Source organism: Thermothelomyces thermophilus, chromosome 6 (genome assembly GCF_000226095.1).
Source record: "Thermothelomyces thermophilus ATCC 42464 chromosome 6, complete sequence".
Classification (NCBI taxonomy): Eukaryota; Fungi; Ascomycota; class Sordariomycetes; order Sordariales; family Chaetomiaceae; genus Thermothelomyces; species Thermothelomyces thermophilus.
Genome location: NC_016477.1, coordinates 1934817 through 1957230, shown reverse-complemented (window position 1 = coordinate 1957230; position 22414 = coordinate 1934817). Strand labels below are relative to the sequence as shown.

Here is a 22414-nt window from a genome sequence, read left to right as displayed (position 1 = left end):
CTACATTAACCAAAAAAAACCTTATCCAAGGACTTATTCTACCAATTCATGCCTAAGGTAAACTACTGTACATCGTATCTAACCCAACGAACTGGGTTTACCTCAGCTGCCGTACCTTGACGGTTGATGTGGCTCGGCCAGGGCCGACACGCCAGCGCGGTGCGGTCCGCATCCCAAGCCAGATTCGATCGACCTTGATTGCCCAGGTCGAGCCTCGGATGCACGCGATAGACAGGGGCCCCAAACAGCAGCCACTGGTACTTTCCACTCGCTCCTTGCACTACTCTCAGGAAAACATCATTTCGCGTGTTACAAATTTCCCAACGGCCCTCAACTTTTCACAGCATCGGGAACCCGATGGATGACAATTACGTTCACTCACACTCAACCCCTCTATTCCTTTCGCCGGTGCTACCGTCCGACCTTATACAGTTCATTATCAACCGATGCAGATACCCAACGACTCTCATTATTTGCGGAAACAGAGGCGAGTTTCTGTCCGCCCTTACACATAACATCTTCCAGGAGCAGCAGCAGCAGCAGCAGCAGCGACATGGCGGAGGAACTCTGCCCCTAGGCGAACCACATGATGCCACGGCGCAACAAGCAACCACCGCGGGTCCGCCGCCCAACCTCGACCCCGCCCCGACAGGACGACCTCACGCCGTGCCACCACAGCCAGCAGCCGACCGCCCGGCAACCCCTCCGTCACACGCTCACGCCAACCCTACTACTACCGCCCCGAGGAAGCCGCACCCGCTCCTGACCCCGCACCTCGCACAGCTCTCCACCGCTCGCCACATCCGCACCGTCTTCGTCCCGACCGTGTCCCACCTCCGCGCCTTCCTCTCCGTTTTCACCGTGGACTCCTCCCTCACGTCAGGCAAGGCGCCTGTAGCGCCGCCGCCGCCGCCGCCGCAGCCATCGCCAGCAGCCCGCAGGGCCCTGCTCGTGGTCTACAACCTCCTCGGGATCCACCGCAACACGAGCGAGTGGAGCGTCCAGGGTCTGGGGACGAGCTGCGCAGCGCTGGTAGAAGCTGGGGTGAGAGAGGGGCTGGCGGTCGTTGTTGTGGAGGGACCGATAGGCTTTGGAGAAGGCGCAGGGGTAGCCGACGGGAGGGATGGAGATGAGGAAGTCGACCACGGTGATGCAGGCCCACGGAAAGGGGTATCGTTGGGGCTGGACGGTGTGTTGCGGGAGAGCGTGCCCGTGTTAGGCGGACGGGGGAAGAGGGTTGGTGGAGAATTGGAACGTCGAGGCGGGTGGGCTGGTAAGACGGTTGATGTGGCCAGAGTATTGGGGAGGTGGTTTCAGTTTCGGGAGGGCGAGTGGATGGCCAGAGGATAATAGGTTGCCGGCAGATGAATGGGTCACGAACGCCGTGAGGGCGAGACCTGCTCCTGCGGTGACATCCGTGTCAGTTGCCCATGTATGTAGTATGTGCTCTGTACATAATGAAACGTCTTGTAATACAACCCAACGCCAGCGCCGTCAATCTTTCCCAGGGTATCCTATTCCGAGAACGCAACAAAGCCGCCACCATACCCAAACCTCCCTCATAACAGCATTTCCCAGACATGAAAAAGAAACAAGATCCATCAGATGGCTTGCTCCATTTCGGTGATGTACAGCTTGATGTGCGCCTCCAGCTTGAGGTACTCATCATGCGCCGCATGCACCTCGTTCTCAATGTTCTCCTTGAGGTCCAGCATCTGGGACGAGTTAGCAGCCCCTTCATTATCAGACAGCCCAATGTAATAACATACCTTCTTCTCGATCTGCTCGATCCTCACCCTTCGCCGCTCAATATCTTTGCCCTTCTCGGACCGCTCCTCGGTCAAAGTTTTATGCACCGCTCGCAGCTCCTCCATCTTCTCCTTGGCTCGCTGCGCTTTTTCCTGGCTCTGGGCCCGTAGCGTCTCGGTCCGCTCTGTCCATTTGGCAAGCTGCCGTTGGAGCAACGCCTCGGTCCGCTCCACCTCTCGCACGCTTGCCCCGCGTTCCGTAAGCGCGTCGCGCTGCTTCGCATTCTTCGCATTATCCTCTTCCTCCTTGGCAAGTTCTACCGCGATTTCTTCAAGCAACTTGATGCACGAGGCGACGTCACTGGACACTACCGCAAAGGAGTCACTTGATGTTTGTAGAGCCCGTGCCCGGCGGTCGAGTGAGTCGATGTGTGCTTTGTCGTTGTTCAATGTGTTGCTCAGTTCGGTAAGACTCGCCTGCAGCGCCGACGGGCTTTGTAGCGTGTATGGCCGAAGCTTGGCGCTCTCTTGCTTGAGCGCCAACTTGGCAGCCGTCTTTTCCTCCAGCTCCGCGGCGAGCTCTCCCTTCTTTGTCTTGGCCTCCTCAAGTCTCGCTGCCACCTTTTCCTGGGTCCGCCGCAGCTCCAACAACTTCTTCTTGAGCTCCTCGTTGCGCCGCGTCTTCTCGGCCACTAGGGCCTCCATCTGCCTCCTGTTGGCGCGCATCTCGTCTAGCTGTGCCTCCAAATTCTGGTTCTCTGCGTACAGCTGCTCGATGCGCGCCTTTGTGCTCTCAGCGCGGTTGCAGTGCTCGTCGATGACGCTAGTCTGGCTCTCGCGGAAGCGAACAAAGTTGATGACGTAACTGAAGATTTTGACGAGGCGGTGGTGGGTTGGCTTGTAAAGGTCCATGAAGTTGAAGTCGTGTACGCCGCAGTCGAGCATCAGTTGCCGCAGTGAAATGAAGAAACCCATCAAGTTACGCGTGTCCGGCGGCATCAATGAGTCGCCAAAGTCGCCGCAGATGTCCTCCGCCGCAGCACGCATGGCAGGGTCTACCGTCTGCCGTGTTTTGTTCATTAGGAGTTCGCCAAACCACTCGAAAATCATCTGCACTTGTATCGGATTCGGCTTCTGGAGGTCGGCGACCGTAAACGGGATTCCAAGCTCGTTGATGCAGCCGACAATTTCACGGTCGGGCAGCCGCATGTTGGCATACGCCGCTTCCTCTTCCTTTTTGCGCGACCGCGACTGCTGCTGCGCGGCCGGCATTATGGACATTCGCTGATTGTAAGCCATATTTGTTTGCCGTTCTGGGTAGATGTCGCAGCTCGTGTTTGGTGGACGCCGGTCGCGTCGTGGCTTGCCGTCTTCCAAAAATGTTGACAATCGAGGGGTGGGTTGCTCGAGAAACAGCAGATCCGCCTGTTGTGGGAAGAGAAGTGATTGGATAGGTGCATGATGGCCGCGGGATTGAATACGCAGTAAGTGCATAATTCTGTACTCCCTACACTAATTAATCCGTACACTAAGCCAAACTTGATCCGTACACCCGATAACTATGGCCAAGGAAGGATATGCCTTTGCAACTTCGGAATTGAGAATGCCTGGTTAATAATAGGCCTCAACCATCCCTCTTTTCGCTTATTGGTATCGCTCCATCCCCACTCGGTTTTTATTGTCTAGTGATGAGAGAACTTCGACTCGAGCTCACTACCTACACTACCTAGGTCATGGTGTAATTACAAGCACAGCCCCTCCACTCGATGGGTAGGCAGGAGAGAACAATATGCCACCACCGCAAACATGTTACACTCGACTTCAAACGGTCGTGCTTCAAGGTGATGAGGTTTGGTGTAATCGCGTTGGTACGACCTATTTGCGTAACTAGCAGTGACCTAGCGGAGTTGAGATTGAGCTGGTGGTAAGCCATGAATGTCGTACTAGGTTATATTCTATTTATACATGCATGCAATATTATTGTCAGGCTCACCGTGGATTGGCGTCTTTGTTTACTGAGATCCACCGCATAGGCAGTACTCCGTAACCCCTAATTTGCACAGCTCACGTTTCATGCTGTGGACCCGTTGAGAAAACAGTTACAAGCAGACGATGGGAAAATGCAGGGTCTGCTCAAGTGCATCCTCTGGCAATCCTCACTCCCTACCCGTTGTGCGAACGCGGAGCCTGTCTCAGTTCCACTTGGTGGACGTTATCCGGTTGACGGCTGCGCTCGCCCGGTCTGTTGTATATCGGATGATGCCTGCCACTCAAACTCCCTTCCGGCATCTGCTTCGTCGGGATCACCTATGTCAAATCTACGCAGTACCTGGTCTGTCAATGCCAACAATTGACAACAGCACCAGATGTTCCATGAGTTTCCGCGAGCCATGGATTGTTCTCAGTACTCGAATGTTGCGCGAGCCAATCCGTGCGGATATGTCCCATCATCGCTGCTTCGCCCATAAGACAAAAGAGATATTAAGCCAATCGGACATGTCGGAAATAATGGCTATGCTAAGACGCCGAGGAGCCGGAACCACGCTCATCGAGCGTCTGCCCGAGCATTGAAACAGAAATTCGAATCGATGATGATGTGACAATGGCCAGCAATTGGAGCTCTGGCATGTAAACAGGTGTTGCTAGACTCTGATCTCGAAACACCAGGCTGTGGCCACGTCGGGCTGCGTAGTGTGGATATGATTCTGTTGGATGAGGTTGCCTTTTTTTTTTTTTTTTTTTTTTTTAGATTCAGGAGCGGATAGATATCTCTACCGTACCTGTCGAGGTGATTGATGTGTGTACAATACAACAATACAATAAGTACATACTCTCGTACATACATAGGTGCATACGAATCACATGCCCCACCAGTTCTGCAAACTCTGGTTTGCCCTTGCGCGGTGACCTTTCAAAGGACCACCGAGTCGCTTGCGAGAGCGAGACTGGCCTTCACTTGATGCCTGAGGACGGACAACACTGGGAGCAGATGTCTAGCATGCACCCCGCGTGAGAATTGTGTACAGCAGCCCCCACAGACCAGAGGTTCCTTCCCGTGCCGGAGCATAATCGTCCCATGTATCGGTATTCCGTACTCCGTACATTCTGTTGTAATGCGGTGCGGAAACACGTGTCTGTTGAGCAGGCGCTGGAAATGTGGCCTCGGATCCCTTACGCTGCATTTCCGGGCACTTGCAGCCAATGCCTCTTTGCGCAGCAGAAGCCCTGCATAGTTGGAGAGGGCAGTCGGTCCAGCTGCTGCATGTATGCCTTGCGGCATGAGTGATTTCTTGATCAGTGGTGTAGTGTATGTACAAGTACGGAGTAGTTTAGTACAGTACATACAAAATTTGACCAGCACATTCCACTGTGCGGGAATCGAAGGCTTGTGCCAGGCCTGCAAACCTTGCCAGACCCCGGCTCAACCCTGGAGGTCGCGGCCGGGCCCGCCTGCAACCCCCCGTCGGTTCTCTTGCAGCTTGTCGGCCAAGCGAGCATCAGACGGATACGAGCATTGAAAAACCGCCCATGTTGAAGAGTGCTTCTCAAAGCGCAGCTACCAGAAAGAAACCGATATCTCATTCGAGATCAGGTCATCTTCCGCGTGACGCAGCTTGGAACGCCATCAAGAATCGACGAGAATGTTTTAGGTTTTGAAATTAACTGTTCCCATGACTCGCAGCGACCATGGCTAGGCTGAGCGGCAGATCGAAAGCCGTTAGGTGGGGCGACTGCCAAGCCAGCGGGTTGCTGCATTTGACCCACTTGTGGACACCTGTACCGACCGATGGTACACGAGAAAGAAAAACGGTCGGCGAAACGGAGAGCCGGTAGCAGTAGCCACCCACGGAGCGACACCTGGTAGAAACCGGCACGGCCGAATCCAGTGCTAAGTTCTGCGTAGTGTACGGTATACGTAAAAGCCAGCGCAAGGGACAGGTACTCCTCTCGAGTGGGGAGATAGCAATGGTTCTGTTCTTGCAGAATCAGACCTGTTTGTGGTCCTGTTGGGTGTTTCATTGGGTGTTTGAGTGGCCAAAGATTACTCGTTCCGTTATTAAACTTGGCGTTCCGGTCTCGACCAGGTTCAGCCCGGTACCTTGCCCTCATTTGCGAACCGATTCGCAATTTCTCCCCAAGGGTCTGCTCTTCCCCTGCGCAGACCCGACATTTGCTTGAGAGAGACCCTTCTCAGACACTTCCCCACACTACGAATGTCCGCGGGTATCGGGGCTTTTAACAAGTCCAACTAGCGCACTCACAAACCCTCCCCGCCACCTTGACACCGACTTCGATATCCCTCCATTCCAGCGTTGCAAAGTTCGCTCGAGCTTCAACAGTCGACACCTTAACTGGAAGATCCGCTTGGGCCAGGGACGCATGAAACGGAGGGACCCGTCGATACCGCCACCATCCTTCTCCATTCCCGCTCTCCACACAGCACCCGCCAACTTTCACAAAAATCCGGCCAAGCTCAAGCATGCTGTAGAGCCATCAACTCTCCTCAGCCGATTCGCCTGTCGCCATCGCACAATCATCTCTCCAAAACGCGTCGCCTTTCGTGATCACTGTCAGAATGAATCTCCGCCGATATCTGCCGATCAGACAACAGCACCATACGACACCTGATTGCAGGAAATCGCGACTCTGACGTTCGGTTCTTAATCAGTATCTACTCCGACTCTAAACCACAATGCCCTTGTGGCTATTCCGGCGAAAGAGTCACCGGCGGCGCGGTCGTGTCAGCTCGATAGAGGATGATGGATATGGAGGCAAAACCCCTGCGGCTGGTCTTCCCCCTCGGAGCCAAACGGTGCCGGAAATGGCCATGACCTATGACCCTTCGCCACCAGAGCGGCAAGCGAACAAGCGACAACGAACGGAATCAAACAAATTACACCGCAGGGCGCGATCGTACAGTTTCTCTCCGGGTCGTGAAGACGCTGTAGGCCTTGAGAAACAGAAGAGTACGCGGGCCCGACGGGACGGAGATACGCCCATGCGCGATGCCCCTACCGCGATGGATATTATGCCGTGGCGCGCGCCAACACTTCACGGCAAGAGGGACGGCGACCACCTTCCGCGGAAGTTGTCCAGCAAGAAGCGCCGGAAGGAAGACCGTCAGCGTGAAGCTGAGATCAAGGCCATGAGTAGCTTCGCTCCTCACCGACCTGCCGCAGAAGACTGGATGGCAGGTCGGCCGATGAGGAAAGAGAGCAAGAAATTCCGCTCAGGCTTTGGTGTCAGCATCAAGGGTCCGGATGTTGAAAGATACAGCCGATCGTCTGACATTTCGTTGCCTCTGCCCGAGTCTATTGACTCGGCGCTTTCTTCCGACTCAGACTACATCTCTTACGAGGTCTCAGCCTTCGAGTCACTTGCACCTCGACCGACTCTACGATACAGTACGCATGCGCGATCTGGAAATTATACACAAGATGGTGCAGGAGTGGTCCGGCGCCCTTCCCCGCAACGGACAAGGTTGACCGAGTCGATTCCCGAGGAGATGCTCAAAGCACACAAGCGTGTCGATAGCCTCGCCGACGAACTCAGCGCCGGCGATCTACGAGAGCTAATGGAACGGGATCAGCGAAGACGGGCGAGGAAGAGACAGCTGGAGCAAAAGAAGCTGGAGTTGAAGATTGCCAGGCAAGCCGAGAAGCAAAGGGCTGCAGAGGCCGAGGCTGAAAAACATGGACGAGAATCGCCTCCGAATCTCTCGAGAGGCATTCTCGGCCGGGAGGATATTGGACTTGGCATCAACCCCCCTTCGGCCACCATCACGTCATCCAGACTACGGAATTCGGATGGCCTTGCAGACAATCGCAACGAAGCTGGTGATGTGGGCAACATTCTACCTACTCGTGAAAACGACCGACCAGAACCGTTGGCGGCGTTCCACCGAGTGGACAGTCACTCCTTGCAACCCCTGGAGTCTCTCTCCGAGATCAAGGAAGATGCACCAGTATTGGCAAGCACCGTGTCCAAGGCGTCACTCCGCAACACAATTTCGCGATCTAAGTCCCCGCAGGAGTCTGAAGCGAGGACTGAACAATCAGAACAACCATCAAGAGGATCAAGTGGAAACACCGCCAAGGGCCCGCGATCCTGGACTTCCTTTTTCAGGTGGACGAATAGGACCAAAAGGAATTCGGGAGGTCCATCTTCATTTTCCAACACATCTCGGGACTCGATGCCAACACCTCCAGCTCCAGCTCCTCCTATCAATCCACTACCGCGCCGCCTGACTTCTGGAGTGCCGAAGCGGACCACGTCCCGATTCCGCGAAGACCTGCCCGAGCTACCGATGTCGCCTCCGGCGTCCCGATTGCAATCCCCAGAGGCCGCAGCCGTTCCTTCCCCAATCAAAGTCTCGACAAACGTTCCTCCTCCCAATGGGGAATCATGTCCGTCGCCGCCGGCATCCCGGCCGAGACATGACACGCCCGTTTCCACACGGCCATCTGTAGAGGAAATGCGGGAGACGCCATCAACCTTTAGCCGTCCAGATGAGCCAGGAGTCTCCCCAGAACCGCAAAGCATGTCGTTGGCCTCTATCGACTCGGAAGGGTCGTGGTTCGCTGGAGGACTTGCCAAGAAACGAAAATCGTCCGGAATTCCGGAGCATGGGTCAGGACTTCGACGTTCCCGATATGCTCCCCAGGAGTTGAACGGCGAGCAACGGCCAGAGATTGAGAATCCCAACGATGACATGGATATTACTGATGACGATTACCTCTCGCGGCTTACACCTTCACACGGCGATCGATCCGCGTGGAATCGCAAGTCGACTGGCGAAGCACGGCCATCGAGCGATTGGGGCGAAGAGGATGCCCATTGGGGCAGTGTAGAGGGTCACCTGCCCACGGTCGTGCGCTCGCAAGCTGCTTCCCGAGTCAAGAGTCGCGAGGGTTTACTCAGATCATTCGGCGAGGAGGGTGAAGCCACTTCTCAGCAGATGGACGCAGAAGAGCATCGCGATAGCAGCGACGACGTCACCCTCCAGCGAGCAACAAGCATTGGCCACGAAGAGGAGCATGCGTCGCATTAGCGTCCGAACTGCACACTATTCTTTTGGTCTCGCTGCTGTCGTTGGTTGATGCGAAACACAGAGGGCTGCACCCGGCCCAGAACCTTCTTCAGTCTCAATGCTGTGGCATCAAGGGAGAAGCAACACATAATTATCGGGGAACTGGCTGATCCCGACACATCACACATCACGCTCCTTTGCCATTTCCTTATCTCTCATACCGTTCACCGACCATCATTCGCTCATTTTACATTTCCTACTGTCTCACAACTTAAAAGGAACAAAAAACACCAAAACAGAACAAAAAAAATAACATATCAGCAATCAGCAGCATTCCGCATCGGGATCAGCCACCCAACCTCACCAATTCATCCTCACTTCTCCAGCCCGAAGAAGGATTCACCAAGCTCGCACCAACTCGCACCAGCTCACCCATTTCGCCATTCACCCGCTGTATTTTTGAGGTCAAAACCTTCCACCACAGATCATCCCATTAGGAGCGGTCCAGCTCAGGAATTGGGGCGGCAGTTTGTTTTGTTCTGTTTTTTTTTTTTTTCTTTTTTTGTTTTTTTTTTTTTTTTTGTTTTTTTCCCGCACATTGTTATGCGGTGATACCACGGGAGGCACGGAACTTGCAACGGGAAAGGGGGCTTGGTCAGGGATCAGGTCAAATCAGGTCAACCATACAATACATGACTGGCAGGTGGGGTAATCAGACTTTGAGAAGACATGATAGATTAGTTGTCAAATGGTAATGTGCCTTAATGATGCGAAAGCTCTGCTCTCCTGCTGTGTTGGTAATCTGGTCGCTCTTACGTTGGCGCGACCTCTGAGGTGGGCCCGTTGATCCTGTCTGTGTTTGTTGCGCGTTCCCCTTGAATAATTACCTATCATGTGTATCTGAGAGATCAAAACTTCTAGAAAGCCCGAAGACAACCTGCTAATCCCTAATTACAGACAGAGCCAGAGATAACAGCCGTAGCGGCATATCTCTCTCCAGGGACACGATCGGGACAAGGAACAAACCTGGCTGAGGAGTCGTTTGCGCTAGGAGAGGGTTAGTCGACATGCTGTTTGAAACAAAAGGGTCACAGTCCAAGAGGAGTATGTGACCTTGCTGTCCTTCGCAAGGGAGCCACTAGCGTTGCGGAACTGCGGTGCAATCCGTCATGAACAGATCGGGCAGGAGAGCCATTGCGAAGCGGCCAGTCGAAGCAACACAATTCCAGCCCGTAATAACGCTGTGGTCGCCGATGGACTGTGGTTGGCCCAGAAGCTGATGAGGAACGATTGATTGAGGAACGACTTACTGTCTCTACGGAGTACTGCTCTAGGACATGGGCAGCAGGGCCTTGTACTCAGAGGGTGCGTCGCGAATCGTGGTAGCTTGAATGGTTGCTGGCTATCATTGCAACTATATATATGCTCGGGAAAGGACGAATGCGATCCATGAACTATGTATGGTAATCCATTCCTAGGCCGATCACCTGTTCAGGTGTCGAGGAAAGTAACCCGGGCTTGCCGTGTGGCTGCTCGCTGGGTTCGAAATGGCAATTGTCCGAAGAATGACGCAGATTTGAATGCAGTGGGTACCCAGTGCAGGAACCAAACTTGAACTTACTTATCTTCTTGTCATATCAGTCAGCGAAAAACCGGGCAGTAATAGTCAGACAACGAATTGCCAGCACACGACACAGATCAAAAACTCTCGCCCTAGAATGCCTGCTTAATATTCAGCGCAAGAGGTCAAGTTGTTAAAGCCGCCGCCAGTGTCACTTTGACTTTCCAGAAAGGTTCGAGGCAGCCAATCACCAAGTGACTGCCAGCTGGGGACGGTCCCTGCCCCGAATCACTTCACTTGTCTGACCATCCTCATCTGACGAGCGAAGGAAACGATCAATGAAACTTGCCAACAAAAGGGTCCAGCAACCACCAGTCCTTAGTTGATTGTCGAGTTTCACTATTAAAATCAAGATTGTATTTATGACCTGGTTTCTCTGATGGCTGAACGAGCCGAAGACGCAGACGATATCCCTCAACCCGAGTCTGCCCCGCCAACCACGGACCAACAACAACAGCAACAACATGACTCTCCCCCACCCAAAGCGCCCGCCAAGCGCAATGCGTTTGAGGAACTCATGGCGCCAAAACCCAAAGCTCCCATCTCGCAAGCCCCGCAATTCCTCGCCCACAAAGCGTCCCAGGTCATCCGCGGCGTCTGGCGAGGCGCCCTGATCGAGTACATCGAGCACCCGGAGCGCTTCCCGGACAAGGTCCTGCGCGTGACGGCGGACACGGTGCTCATCAAGGACGCCTTCCCCAAGGCCACCGTCCACCTGCTCCTGCTCCCGCGCTCCCCGGCACACTACCTCGTGCACCCGCACGATGCCTTCGCCGACCCGGCCTTCCTCGCCATGATGCGCGGCGAGGCCGCGGTGGCCGCCGAGCTCGCCGCCGCCGAGCTGGCGCGGAGGCTGGGGTCCTTTTCGGCCAGCAACCGCGCCCGCGACGAGGCCATGAGCCGCGGCGTGGGCCCCGACCAGCTGCCGCCCGGCCGGGACTACAGCCGCGACATCCGCGTCGGCACGCACGCGCACCCGTCCATGGCGCACCTGCACGTGCACGTCATCTCGAGGGACATGCGCTCGGAGAAGCTGAAGCACCGGAAGCACTACAACAGCTTCAATACGCCCTTCTTTGTGCCGCTGGAGGACCATCCGCTCGCCCAAGACGACGTGCGGAGGCAGACGGGGTATCAGAACGGGAACCTGGCCAAGGATTTAGTATGCTGGAGGTGCGGGAAGGGGTTTGGTAACCGGTTCGCCGAGTTAAAGAGGCATTTGGAGGACGAGTTTGAAAAGTGGAGGGCAGAGTAGAAATTTGGGAAAAAAAAAGGGAAGGGCGGTTGGTTTGTTTACGGATTACACTAGTTTGATCAAAGGCTGATCTTGATTTCCTGAAACTCGACCAGAGAGTGTTTCAACTTCCATTTTAAGAAGAACATAGGATTCATGGCATATAAGCTAAGTGTTGACCCCCAAGTTCTTCAATTTCAATCATAATTTTTTCATCCATTCCTTGACTTGCCTCAAATGTCAGAACGCTGGGATGCCTTTCTCTGTCCGGAGCCTTGGCATGCCTACAAAAATGCCTAAGATCTATTGGTAATTAATTATACATACAGTTACTGAGCCCGTGTATTGCTGAGCTATCTCTCTAGAAAGAGGCACAGGTTTGTTAACAAGAAACGGGGGATAAACAGCACTAATAGGTAATACGAGACTAAGTCGGTCCTAGTAAAACTGCTAACTAATTAAGTCCAGGGTTGCCGGAGGCAACATCAGCTCTGTTTCATAAATACTAATAGGTAGGTAGCCACCGGCCCAAGGTTGACGAGGCATTATTATTATTCTTCGCATTTGGCGACCACACCGCGTCGGGGCGCACCTCCAAGAATTGCATGCCACGTTCCCTCGACCTTCGCGAATACGAGGGCAATATCTGCGGCTTGCTCGCGAATGCCCGCATAAGCTGCATGCCTGCTACTGCACCGCAATTTCTGGTGCGTCGAAAAGAAGCAGGTGCCGCGTGCTATTAATTCTGCGCTGCCGTTGCTCAGCTTCGAAGCAAGCTGCAAAAAAAGGTGTTTGCAAACCCGCAATCGATGCCCCTGGCGCCGGGCCAGACTGAGTTGGTTTCCGAATCTCGTTAGGCAGGTGGGAGCCAAGGTTTTGGGTTGCATGACTGACGACCATTCAGAGCGTGGATTACCATCGGGCTGCCGCTCTCAGCTGAGCTCTGCGAGGGCCGAGACGCCAGGGCGAGCCACAGCCGGTAGGAAATATTGGAGAGGGCTGCATTGTAGGATGCCGCACCTGCGGCCCTGCAGGGTGCTCTGGGTACCCTGCGAATGATATGTTCTTCTTAGAGGGGGGTGGCGGAGGAGGGCGGTTTAAAAAGAGGTTAATTAGAAGTGTTGCCCGATAACTGGTGCTAGCAGGCTTCACTCTCCAGGGGGGTATTACAGTCTTGTCGACCCTTCTTCAACAGATAATGGCCCCGAGTACGATCGCGGCCCTGCTCGTCGGAGCCGCGGTAAGCTCGGCATGCACAATCCCGACCGAACCGCTCGGGAACAACATCACCTATCCCTTTCGCGCCCAGGTTCAGAACGCGAGCCGGCCTGAAGTACACAACAAGTACATGAACCTGTTCGAGGCGGGCGGCGGTGACCGGCATCTCTTCATTGGCCCCGTTGGTGTGCCCACCTACGACTTGACTCTTGTCGCGGGTGTCATCAACCATGTCCCGAACGGCGTCCGGGCCGTGATCGGGGGCGAAGTAGGTTGTCTTGAGCTCGCCGGCGCACATACAATAATTAATATGGGGAGCCAGTGAAGCTAACGCCTTCACAGTACTCGGAAATCGACCACACTACCAAGATGTTCATGACGGGCCGGGACGACCCCAGAGCCATATTCCAGCCGACCTACGCGTGCAATCCAGTCACGGATGGGCTCCAGATCGAGTTGCGCTTTGTGACATGGCAGGGCCAGCCCGAAGGCGGCCACATCTGCGTCCGCTCGTCCTTTGATGGCAGCCACGAGTTCCGGTACTCGCCTCCAGGCAACAGACGTAAGCCCACCCACCCTGCCGTCTCTCGCGACACAGACTCGGATCATGAAAAAAAAAAAAAAAAAATATAAGGGGACTTTCTAAACATGGAAAACAACCCACCAGTGATCGACGTCAACCGCGAATGCATCAAGGTGACCCTCGTGGTGATGCCCACCACCGACCTGCCACCCCCCGGTACGAGCACGACCTTGTCGACCAGCACCACCTCAGCCAGGCCGACCTCGACCTCCTCCTCGACCGCCACGTCCACGTCCACGCCCACGGGGTTGCCGACGCCGGCGCCCTTCACGGACCTCACGGACCTCGGGTTCCGCTTCGTGGGCTGCGCGCCCGAGGAGCGGTGGACCGACGACGGCGCGTTCCGCACGCTCCCGGACGCGACCGAGTCGTCCGACGACATGACCAACCAGCGGTGCGTCGCCTTCTGCGCCGAGCGCGGGTTCCGGTACGCCGGCACCGAGTGGCGGCGCGAGTGCTGGTGCGGCGACGAGGTGGCGCCCACGCGCCGGCCCGCGACCACGCTCGAGAGCCTGGCCCGCTGCGACGACGGGTACCTGTGCACGGGCGACCCGGCGCAGAACTGCGGGGGCGACGCGTGGCTGAGCCTGTACGAGCGGTGCGAGGAAGGCGAGGCGTGCGAGAATGAGGTTTTTACCTGAGCTGAGGCTGCGCCGAACGGGCTTGTGGATGTTTTGTGAGAGAGAGGGAAAGGGGGGGATTGGCTGCCGAAGGCGCCCCCGCGCCACGAGAGGGCCCAATCTACCTACCTTCGGCGGTAAGGTAGTAGTTTTCTGTTGCGGTATTAGTCAATGAAAGGTAAAAATTACTCAAAAATACAAGAATACAGCCAAGAATCCGCTCCTCCGGGGCAGGAGGCACCTGCCGTTGCAGGCAGCAGTGAGAGGCCAGCACCAGTTCAAATAACTAACCGCCACATCTCATCATTGGCGTACTCTGTACGCAGTATTGAAAAGGTGTAATGTAAGTTGCGGCGGGTACCATGCCACAAAGGAGCATTCAAGCTTGGCTGAAGAGGGTGTGTGATGAGAAATCATTAGCTTTTGGAGAGGTGTGACATGAGAAAAAATGTTTCTGCCCCTCGCGTTAAACGGACCCCGAGTTGGTTAAAGCATGACCAGTCTCGCCAGAACGTGCTGTCAACCTCCCGAAGCCCATAACCTAAGCATGTACATATGTATAGTACGCTAGTCGACACGCGTTTCCCCTGGCCGTATACAGTACTGAAATTGTACCTGCCGGGTAGCGATCTGAACTTTTTACTAATCCTCTTTTCCTCTTGAATAACACGAGCTGGGTCCTGAAGGTGGGTGTGGGGCAGGTTGCCGTCATCCGCGCACTGACAAATCCCGAGGGGCCTGGATTACATCATTCGTCAGATTACTTGCAGTAATCCACACCTCCCGCGATCTCTGCGAAAGCCCATAATAGCCTCAACTTCCGCCAGCTTGCATGTCCCCCACTTCCTTCCCTATGAACTCCAGATTCCTAGTCAACTCCGCCCTCAGGACCCTTCGAGGAACTCCATTGACTGCTACGCCAGTCGCTACGAGACGTTTCACCACCAGCTCGCCCAAAATGACCGTCCACAACATCGAGACGTGAGTTTCACACACTCGTTCCTTTGCCGGGGAGGGGCTTTGTGCCCCGCGGCGATGGCCACCCTCGGCGCAAATTAGCGGGTGGCCGTCTGCTAACACATTCTCGTTCCAGCGTCGACCAGTTCAAGGAGACGATCGCTAAGCACCCGGTCGTCCTCCTCGACGCCTTCGCCACATGGTGCGGTCCTTGCAAGGCGATTGCGCCCCAAATTGCCAAGTGCGTCTACCCTTTTCCCGCCCCAGCTGTTGTCGAACCTTCAAATCTCGTTTCTCTCTGCTTCTTTCCTGGGAACCCTCTTCCGACTAACCGCTGCCACGCTTCTTCTCACCGACAGGTGGTCGGAGGACCCCGAGTTCAGCGACAGCATCTACTTCGCCAAGTTCGACGTCGATCAACTCCCCGACCTCGCCCAGGAGCTCGGCATTCGGGCCATGCCCACCTTTCTCGTCTTCAAGGACGGCGAAAAGGCAGATAGCTTCACGGGCGCCGTTCCCCCGCAATTGCTCAACCTGATCAAGAAGCACAACCCGAAGTCCTCTGAGGCTGCCGACAAGACCGAGCCCCCGAAGGCCGAGTAGGCCATTAGGCAGAAGAAGCTTGAAGGATTGTAGGACACTCGGCGGGCGCTTTTCCGTGAGGTAACAGCTGGGTTGTGTCGCGCGCGGTCTCCAGTCACGGACGCTCTCTCGTGATCACGGTACTCATAAAACGAAGAGGATGGCGTGTCAGTTTTTTTTGTGGGGAATATCGGACCTCGTTGTTGATATACCAGGGACGAAGGTAGCTGTTAATCCCATCCATCTTCAGCCGTACATAGGCATGCTGAGCCACGGCATTGAGAGCGTGCTTTGAGAACTTGTCGCAACGAAACGGAAGTGGTGTGCACTGGCGTGTTCGGAGAGCCAGGTTCCATACGCAGTCCACTTTGAGCAAGAGGGAGGAAAATTGTCTATGCTGCCGAGTCTCTCTCCTAACGCCGTGTCAAAAGAGAGGAGACGATGCGAATTACAAGTTTCCCAAGGGAAATGGGGCAAAAATGGGGGCCACCCGGGGATCGAACCCGGGACCTCTCGCAACATGAGCTGTAGGGTCTTCCCTAAGCGAGAATCATACCACTAGACCAGCGGCCCTTGAAACTGAGACGATGATGGTGGAAGGAATGTCAAACTAAGTCATGATTGCACGGCTCGTTATCGACGGGGCAAGATAAGCTAGGGGCAATGAATGGCACACAGCCGAGGAGCCGCACCATCGTGTGTCGTCTCATGCGCTAGGAACAAAAGTCCAATTATGACAAGGGTTGCGAATGTCATTCGAAGAGCGCTTCAGTTAGTTAAAGGTTAGTAGAACTGGGATAAAAACTGCAAAGATTCGCGCAGTTCGTTCGCGACAAGCCCATGCAAGCCCATTTGAATACCTTAGGTAATTAGGTACCTTAGACAGACGGGCATTGGACATCGTGCGGGGCAGAGTGGTAAGACTTTGTAGACAACCAGGCCGGAAGAAATCGCACGAAGGTATCATGTGACAACAGTACTGATTGGGAGGAACAAGCGGTGATGTTGGCAGGAGGGCGGGACGGTTCATCAACAATCTTGGAGCATCGAGATAAGGCATAACGTCTGAGACGCGGGTGCACTTGAGATTATCCTACTAGTAATACTAGTAAGGTACCTAATTTGTAGGTATTTCTCCATGCTCGATTGCTTAGACTAGGCATGGGAAGGGTTGCCGCCCAGGGCCTAGGTTATCTACTAAACGTAGATCTGGCGGATTCCTGGGAGGAACCGCCACGGTAACTGTAATTAGTGGGAAATAGGTCTACGCTGACGTTCCTGAGTAGACTTACCAGAGTACCAGTAAGGAAGGAATACATCTGAGTACTTAGGTACCGTACACAACAAGGCTTCTATTGGTTCAGACGCACTGAATGCCCACCTTCGCGCCATGGGAAGCGCATGTTGACAAAATTTGCCCCTTCTGCCGCGGAGGCCTCTCCCCTTGCTTCCCCTTTAATTTTGGTCCAGGTGAGCTGTGGTAAACGTCAGGGGATTAGCCGCTGCAGTTGTACGGACTAGTATGAACATACATCATTCTTCGCCTTGGCCATATTAGAAACTGCAACTGTAGTGCTGAAGGATCCATGAACGTGATTACGTTCATGATGCGTCTCCTTCGATTTCAGGCCTTTCTGACGAACCTTGCCACTTGTTGAGCATTGCATATCAGTACTCTATTGATGGAACCAGAGGAGGACCAAGACGCCAAGAGCGTTGGGCAAAGGTGTGACAAAACCAGAGGCACTAATTAGGAATCATAAGATGGGATGACTCAATGTCAACATGAGAAGGAGGGTGCGGTGGCATTGGTTCCATAATAATCTTCGTATTGGTGAAGGGCGCTTGAGTTAACTACCCTGCTGTTGTATGTGGCAGACGGGGCTTTGATATGGCATCACAGAGCCTCCAAACCAAGGAGTCCTGATCTCAGGCGGTCGCATCTTCCTTCGGGCTCAACACCTGGGTCTTTCGGAACGAAGATTTGCCTGCTGATTACTCACCAAAGTTCGTGGCCAGAACCAGATGGGAGGTCCAAGAAACAGGGGTAATTATCAGGTGTCATTTTGGCTTTTGGTCGAACTCTGGGCGTAGTCTTGTTTGTTTTTGTTGACAGAAAATACACAGCTCGGCAAAGTTCCCAGGAGAACCAGGTCCCACAAGGGGACTCGATTTGTGAACCAGCCGATTTTCTTGTCCTTCTTGTCGGGGGTCGACGTGTCTCGACATCCGGTCTAGTGTAGGTCATTCGTCGCCATCTCCACATGTTTCTAGGGCCTGAGAACGTTACTGCTTCTTGGCTGAACAATTCAAGTTAATTCGCCCGGATCAAACACCGCAACACCAACAAGGCTCGCTGCCTTGGACAACTGCCACGGCGAGTCATGATGAGGGAGGCATTCCGGTTTCCAAACATCAGATGCATAGCCGTTGAGTATGGTCGCTTAACGCTTGTTAGCCCATCAAACCCTGCCGCCCTGCGGCTTTGCGGATCTCAGGGGCGGCTATGGTATGCTTGGCACCCCCGAGTTGCCGTTTTGGGCACAATCCTCACGCACAGGCGCCCTCGCGAGGAGACTGATCCCTGACGCGGTACGTTGCGATGAAACTGACAACGTCCCAAATCTCGGAACCCTCCCTAGGCAGGGTTCAGCAATCCGTCGGAACATTCTGCTGAGCCATCGCCCATCCTCCATCATGCCTTGCCGATCAGACCGCCGAAAGATATTCAAGTCTTTTGGACGGTCCCTCGGGGCCTTGACCGTTTCCAGTCTCCTTTCTTCCTCCCCCATAGCAAGGACAAAATGTCTTTCGCTTGACTGCATTTTGCACCTCGCCAACCGTACTTTTTCTTTTCTTTTCTTTTCTTTTATTTTTTTCAATTTCTTTCTTCTATTCTTCTCTGTTTCTTTTAGTCCGCAGCGATGCTGGTCATCCGCTTTTTTTGGCTGCAAGCCGTCCTGGCGACGGCCCAGCTCGTGGATTCGGACGGAGTCCTTGGGGGAGGAGGTGACTCGGCTCCCTCGTCGGTAGAAGAGCAAAGTCCGGTAGGGACGAACTCCCCAGGCGGTATACTGGACGGGGTGGTGGACAAGGTGGGGGGAGCGGCGGACAAACTGCTCTCGCCCATCTTGGACCCCATTGTCGGCCCGACGGGGCTGTTTGGCGACGATGACGATGCTGCAACAAGCACGACTCCCGCCGAGACTCAAGATTTGCCGCCGGTCACCTCTGTCGAGTCGTCCGCCGCCGACCCAGAGCCGACTTCCGAGCTGGCCACCGAACCTACTTCGGAAGCAACTAATGAGACCACAACACAGCCTACGACACGGGAACCCGCTCCGACAAGCCAGCAACAGCCCCCTGCCTCGAGCGAACGTCCGTCTCCCCTTCCGGGGACGGAAGAGCAGCAACAACCCACCGCTGACCCTGCCCCGGTTCCCAAGCCCGACATCTCCACCGTGTCTGAAGCGCCACCTTCGCCAACAACTTCCGCTGCCGAAGCGCCGGCGCCTTCCTCCTCGGTCGCAGGAGTTATCCGGATTTCCCAGCCGGTAGACTCTCCGGCGGGGACCTCCTCCGCGCCGGTGGGACAATCACCGACCCGCGCACCCGCTCCGGGACCGACAAGTTCCAGGGCTGCCTCTCAACCTGCAGCATCATCGCCTCCTCCGGGTGACAGAGAACCAGTTTCCACCCTCGTGACCACCTCCGGCACGACCTTCCTGTCCGTCTTCGTACCCCCGACCCCGACCGGCCGCCTCGCCGTTATCGGCGACACTGGCGAGCCCCTCCCTACCCTCGACCTCTCCGGTCAATCCCCATCATCCCCAGAGGGTGACGGCAGCAGCGACGACAAGAGCCCGGCCACCGCCGAAGACGAGACCGCGGCCGGCTCGGGAGGCTCCCCGACCGAGTCAGGAACGACGGGCGGGACGGGCGGCAAGGGAATCGAGTCGTCGTCGTCGTCGTCGTCGTCGTCGTCCGACGGCTTGCCGCTCAAGACCAAGATCGGCATCGGCGTGGGCGCCGGCGCGGGCAGCATCGCGATCGCGGTGACGGCCACGCTGATCCTGTGGAAGATCCGGATGGGGCGGCGCCCCGCTTCGTCATCGTCGTCCGAGGACAGGGAGCGGGGCGCGAGCCCTACGCCGCAGGAGAAGGCCAAGATGGACTTTGAGAGCGAGCACGACGTGGCCTTCGACTTTGGCTTCCTCCGCGACAGGGCGGCGGCGACCGCCCCCCCGGTCAACGCGACCGGGGGCGGAGTCGCCACGGGCGCGCCTGGGGTCGGGAGGAAACTGACGGTCGTGAACAAGGGCGAGGACGAGTGGCTGTCTACGATCGATACCCCGCGACAGCAGCAGCAGCAACAATTCGTGGCGGAACTCGACGGTGGGGAAGTGCCGGGATATTATAATAGGGGGGCTATTGGTGTTGGGCGGTGAGCGTGTGTCAGGGTCCAAGCCCTATAAGATGAAAAGAGCCAAAGATCCGGGCGACAGTACCCTATTAATTAGGCTGGAGTTAAGGGGGAACGGGGATGTGGTAGATTGAAGGCGGAATAGCGGCGAAAATAGGGAGAGGTAGGTAACGGAAGAACAAAATCTGATGCAAAGGCTCGGGAACCTTCCTCGGTCCAGACGGTGGTGTATCATGTATGATTGTTTCCTTTGTCAAGTCTATCATTCTTCGAACATAATGAAAAGGGATATAAGTTTAGAAGGCCTAGGCCGTTACCTTTAACATGTATTACGCACTAGGTAATCTGTGTCGAAATAGATACTTTCAGAGCTTTGTCGTGGCATTTCGGCGCATTACCCTACCCTGCCTTGAGGAGTGGAATATTACTCGAGCATGCTCATGACTTCTATCAAAAGATTGAAGAGATTAATAGAAGACACCTGCTTACATTATTTACCTTAGCCAGCTTTTAACCTTCCTTGTAATTATTACAAGACAGCACACAGTTTGGTAATTAGCAGATCAACGAAAACAGGAGGGAATTTCCAATTTCTTTGAAAGCAGGATATCCAATCAGAAGGTATCAGAGCCGATTTAATTGCCATGCTGTTGGCCACCTATTCAAGTGGAAGCTCGATTGCTTGGGCACATCCATTTATTAGGGCCGTACTTACAGGTTAGAAGAAGCAAGTCTGGGCACCTCTGTGCCAGGTTCATCCAGCTGTTGGCTTCTAACGACAGCTGGGCTAGCGCTGTTTATCGGCAGCGATAAGTGCCGATAGCAGTACACCACGTGCTTAACGCCTGAAGCGCCGCGTCAAATTATCTAACTTCACTTCATCTCACCATCATCAGTGACACCGATTCACAACAACATTAGACGGGCATTCAGGGGCCCGAGACCAGAGGATCAAGATGGCACAGCAGGGACAGCACCATGTGCAAATGCAGCAGATGCAGTACACCATGCACCAACTGGCTCCTGCTCAGCACCCGGTACCGGGCCATGTGCAGCAACCCCCGATGCAGCAACCACCACAGCAGCAAATTCAGGCCCCGATGACCAGCCAGCCGCCACAGCAACAGCCCCAACAGCCCCAACAGCCTCAACAACCACAACAGCCTCAACAACCACAACAGCTCCAACCCCCCCAGCAGCCGCAGGGGCAACAACAGCAGGGGCAGCAGCAGCAGCAGCAGCAGCAACAACAACAACAACAACAACAGCCACAGCGCCCCAGTTTTCAAATGGCACTTCTGCCGCCACCCCAGGACCGGCTGTATAACACCTGGGAGGACCTGCGCGAGGACGTCAAGGCGTTCGCCAAGTCGCAGGGCTACGCTGTGGTCATTGTGTCGTCGCTCAACCGCGACGCCGACGGCCAGTACCGGCGCTACAACCTGTGCTGCGCCAAGGGCGGCAAGAACTACACCTCGCACAGCAAGGGCCTGCGCAACACGCGCTCGGCCAAGACGGGCTGCCCGATGCGCATGAAGGCCATCCAGGAGAAGGCGTACCCGTACAACGACAAGTGGCACGTCATCGTGCAGTGCGCCGAGCACAACCACGAGCCCTTCACGGGCGGGCCGGGGGCCAACGCGCCCTCGCAGTTCCGCAAGATCGAGGCCGACGGCATGCGCTGGCTCATGATCATGCACCGCGAGGCCCAGTGCAACCTGCGCCAGCTGACCATCGGCATCCGCATCTCCTTTGGCGACAAGTACCAGTACGTCAAGAAGAGCGACGTGCGCAACATGCTCGCCAAGATCAAGCGCGAGGAGGAGAAGAAGGCCGCCGCCGCCGCCGCCGCCCAGGGCTTGCCCACCAACGCGCCCTACACCCTGATCCCCCCCTCACATCTTCCCCCGCCGCCGGCCCCGCCCGCCCAGCCGGTCGAGAGGATGCCCCAGTTGCCGCCGGAAATGCAGGTGCCCGATCCGGATATGGAGTCGGACGACGATGGGGACGAGCTGTGATCGGGTGACAGCCTAGGGCTTGAATTATCGTCTTTTTTGTTTTGTCTGACGTCCATGTCTTGGGGGAGGCACACACACGCCTTGGCAGACACGGGTGTCGCGGATGCCTGTCAAGGGTAATTACTACTAGTAGCTTAGATTTTTTGTAATGACCGGGTTTTAGCTGCCTTTTCGTCAGGTGATAATTAACCAGACATTTCCGTGGGGTGATGGATGGCGTAGAAGAACGCTGGTGCTGGAAATAATTAATTAACCTGCGTCATTATTAAACTCCCCAGGATTGAAATGACCTTTGGGCGTTGCGGTGGGGTGGAATGCACTTCCATGCCACCTGGACTAAACACACAGTGTGGTAACTGATCTAGGAAAGTGTTGTTGTC

At 55.3% G+C, this 22414-nt stretch overlaps 8 protein-coding genes and 1 non-coding gene across 9 annotated transcripts; 7 read left to right on the top strand and 2 right to left on the bottom strand.

The window, feature by feature from the left end:
- Window positions 1-31: 31 nt before the first annotated feature.
- Window positions 32-1475, top strand: MYCTH_2310470 (uncharacterized protein). The gene has a single exon (XM_003666024.1). It carries the CDS (start codon window positions 358-360, stop codon window positions 1348-1350), a length of 993 nt encoding a protein of 330 aa, XP_003666072.1. The 5' UTR covers window positions 32-357; the 3' UTR covers window positions 1351-1475.
- MYCTH_2310469 (uncharacterized protein) lies at window positions 1476-3176 on the bottom strand. The gene is made up of 2 exons (XM_003666023.1): window positions 1770-3176; window positions 1476-1715 (listed from the first exon to the last, which is right to left on the bottom strand). Exons 1-2 carry the CDS (start codon window positions 3018-3020, stop codon window positions 1602-1604), a joined length of 1365 nt encoding a protein of 454 aa, XP_003666071.1. The 5' UTR covers window positions 3021-3176; the 3' UTR covers window positions 1476-1601.
- Window positions 3177-6336: 3160 nt separating this feature from the next.
- On the top strand, window positions 6337-9021 carry MYCTH_2310467 (uncharacterized protein). The gene has a single exon (XM_003666022.1). It carries the CDS (start codon window positions 6442-6444, stop codon window positions 8797-8799), a length of 2358 nt encoding a protein of 785 aa, XP_003666070.1. The 5' UTR covers window positions 6337-6441; the 3' UTR covers window positions 8800-9021.
- Window positions 9022-10423: 1402 nt separating this feature from the next.
- Window positions 10424-11846, top strand: MYCTH_2310466 (uncharacterized protein). The gene has a single exon (XM_003666021.1). It carries the CDS (start codon window positions 10779-10781, stop codon window positions 11652-11654), a length of 876 nt encoding a protein of 291 aa, XP_003666069.1. The 5' UTR covers window positions 10424-10778; the 3' UTR covers window positions 11655-11846.
- A 767-nt stretch (window positions 11847-12613) lies between these two features.
- MYCTH_2310464 (carbohydrate-binding WSC domain protein) lies at window positions 12614-14466 on the top strand. The gene is made up of 3 exons (XM_003666020.1): window positions 12614-13119; window positions 13194-13413; window positions 13519-14466. Exons 1-3 carry the CDS (start codon window positions 12832-12834, stop codon window positions 14073-14075), a joined length of 1065 nt encoding a protein of 354 aa, XP_003666068.1. The 5' UTR covers window positions 12614-12831; the 3' UTR covers window positions 14076-14466.
- Window positions 14467-14722: 256 nt separating this feature from the next.
- On the top strand, window positions 14723-15727 carry MYCTH_2310462 (uncharacterized protein). Its single transcript, XM_003666019.1, has 3 exons — window positions 14723-15035; window positions 15148-15252; window positions 15371-15727. The coding sequence occupies exons 1-3, from the start codon at window positions 15013-15015 to the stop codon at window positions 15612-15614; spliced, it is 372 nt and encodes a 123-aa protein (XP_003666067.1). The 5' UTR covers window positions 14723-15012; the 3' UTR covers window positions 15615-15727.
- Window positions 15728-16075: 348 nt separating this feature from the next.
- On the bottom strand, window positions 16076-16166 carry MYCTH_t169. Its single transcript has one exon. It is a non-coding gene; the product is annotated as a tRNA-Pro (tRNA).
- A 2147-nt stretch (window positions 16167-18313) lies between these two features.
- On the top strand, window positions 18314-20052 carry MYCTH_2310461 (uncharacterized protein). The gene has a single exon (XM_003666018.1). The coding sequence runs from the start codon at window positions 18518-18520 to the stop codon at window positions 20039-20041; it is 1524 nt and encodes a 507-aa protein (XP_003666066.1). The 5' UTR covers window positions 18314-18517; the 3' UTR covers window positions 20042-20052.
- An 845-nt stretch (window positions 20053-20897) lies between these two features.
- MYCTH_2310460 (uncharacterized protein) lies at window positions 20898-22157 on the top strand. Its single transcript, XM_003666017.1, has one exon. The coding sequence runs from the start codon at window positions 20973-20975 to the stop codon at window positions 22032-22034; it is 1062 nt and encodes a 353-aa protein (XP_003666065.1). The 5' UTR covers window positions 20898-20972; the 3' UTR covers window positions 22035-22157.
- The last annotated feature ends 257 nt before the right edge of the window (window positions 22158-22414 follow it).

Bases quoted from the DNA above. Each gene is read 5' to 3' on its own strand.
- MYCTH_2310470 (XM_003666024.1), top strand. From the start codon at position 358: ATGGATGACAATTACGTTCACTCACACTCAACCCCTCTATTCCTTTCG.
- MYCTH_2310469 (XM_003666023.1), bottom strand. From the start codon at position 3,020: ATGCCGGCCGCGCAGCAGCAGTCGCGGTCGCGCAAAAAGGAAGAGGAA. The intron at 1,716-1,769 runs GTATGTTATTAC...AACTCGTCCCAG, and splicing joins TCGAGCAGATCGAGAAGAAG to ATGCTGGACCTCAAGGAGAA.
- MYCTH_2310467 (XM_003666022.1), top strand. From the start codon at position 6,442: ATGCCCTTGTGGCTATTCCGGCGAAAGAGTCACCGGCGGCGCGGTCGT.
- MYCTH_2310466 (XM_003666021.1), top strand. From the start codon at position 10,779: ATGGCTGAACGAGCCGAAGACGCAGACGATATCCCTCAACCCGAGTCT.
- MYCTH_2310464 (XM_003666020.1), top strand. From the start codon at position 12,832: ATGGCCCCGAGTACGATCGCGGCCCTGCTCGTCGGAGCCGCGGTAAGC. The intron at 13,120-13,193 runs GTAGGTTGTCTT...ACGCCTTCACAG, and splicing joins GGGCCGTGATCGGGGGCGAA to TACTCGGAAATCGACCACAC. The intron at 13,414-13,518 runs GTAAGCCCACCC...ACAACCCACCAG, and splicing joins CTCGCCTCCAGGCAACAGAC to TGATCGACGTCAACCGCGAA.
- MYCTH_2310462 (XM_003666019.1), top strand. From the start codon at position 15,013: ATGACCGTCCACAACATCGAGAC. The intron at 15,036-15,147 runs GTGAGTTTCACA...TTCTCGTTCCAG, and splicing joins ACCGTCCACAACATCGAGAC to CGTCGACCAGTTCAAGGAGA. The intron at 15,253-15,370 runs GTGCGTCTACCC...TCTCACCGACAG, and splicing joins ATTGCGCCCCAAATTGCCAA to GTGGTCGGAGGACCCCGAGT.
- MYCTH_2310461 (XM_003666018.1), top strand. From the start codon at position 18,518: ATGCTGGTCATCCGCTTTTTTTGGCTGCAAGCCGTCCTGGCGACGGCC.
- MYCTH_2310460 (XM_003666017.1), top strand. From the start codon at position 20,973: ATGGCACAGCAGGGACAGCACCATGTGCAAATGCAGCAGATGCAGTAC.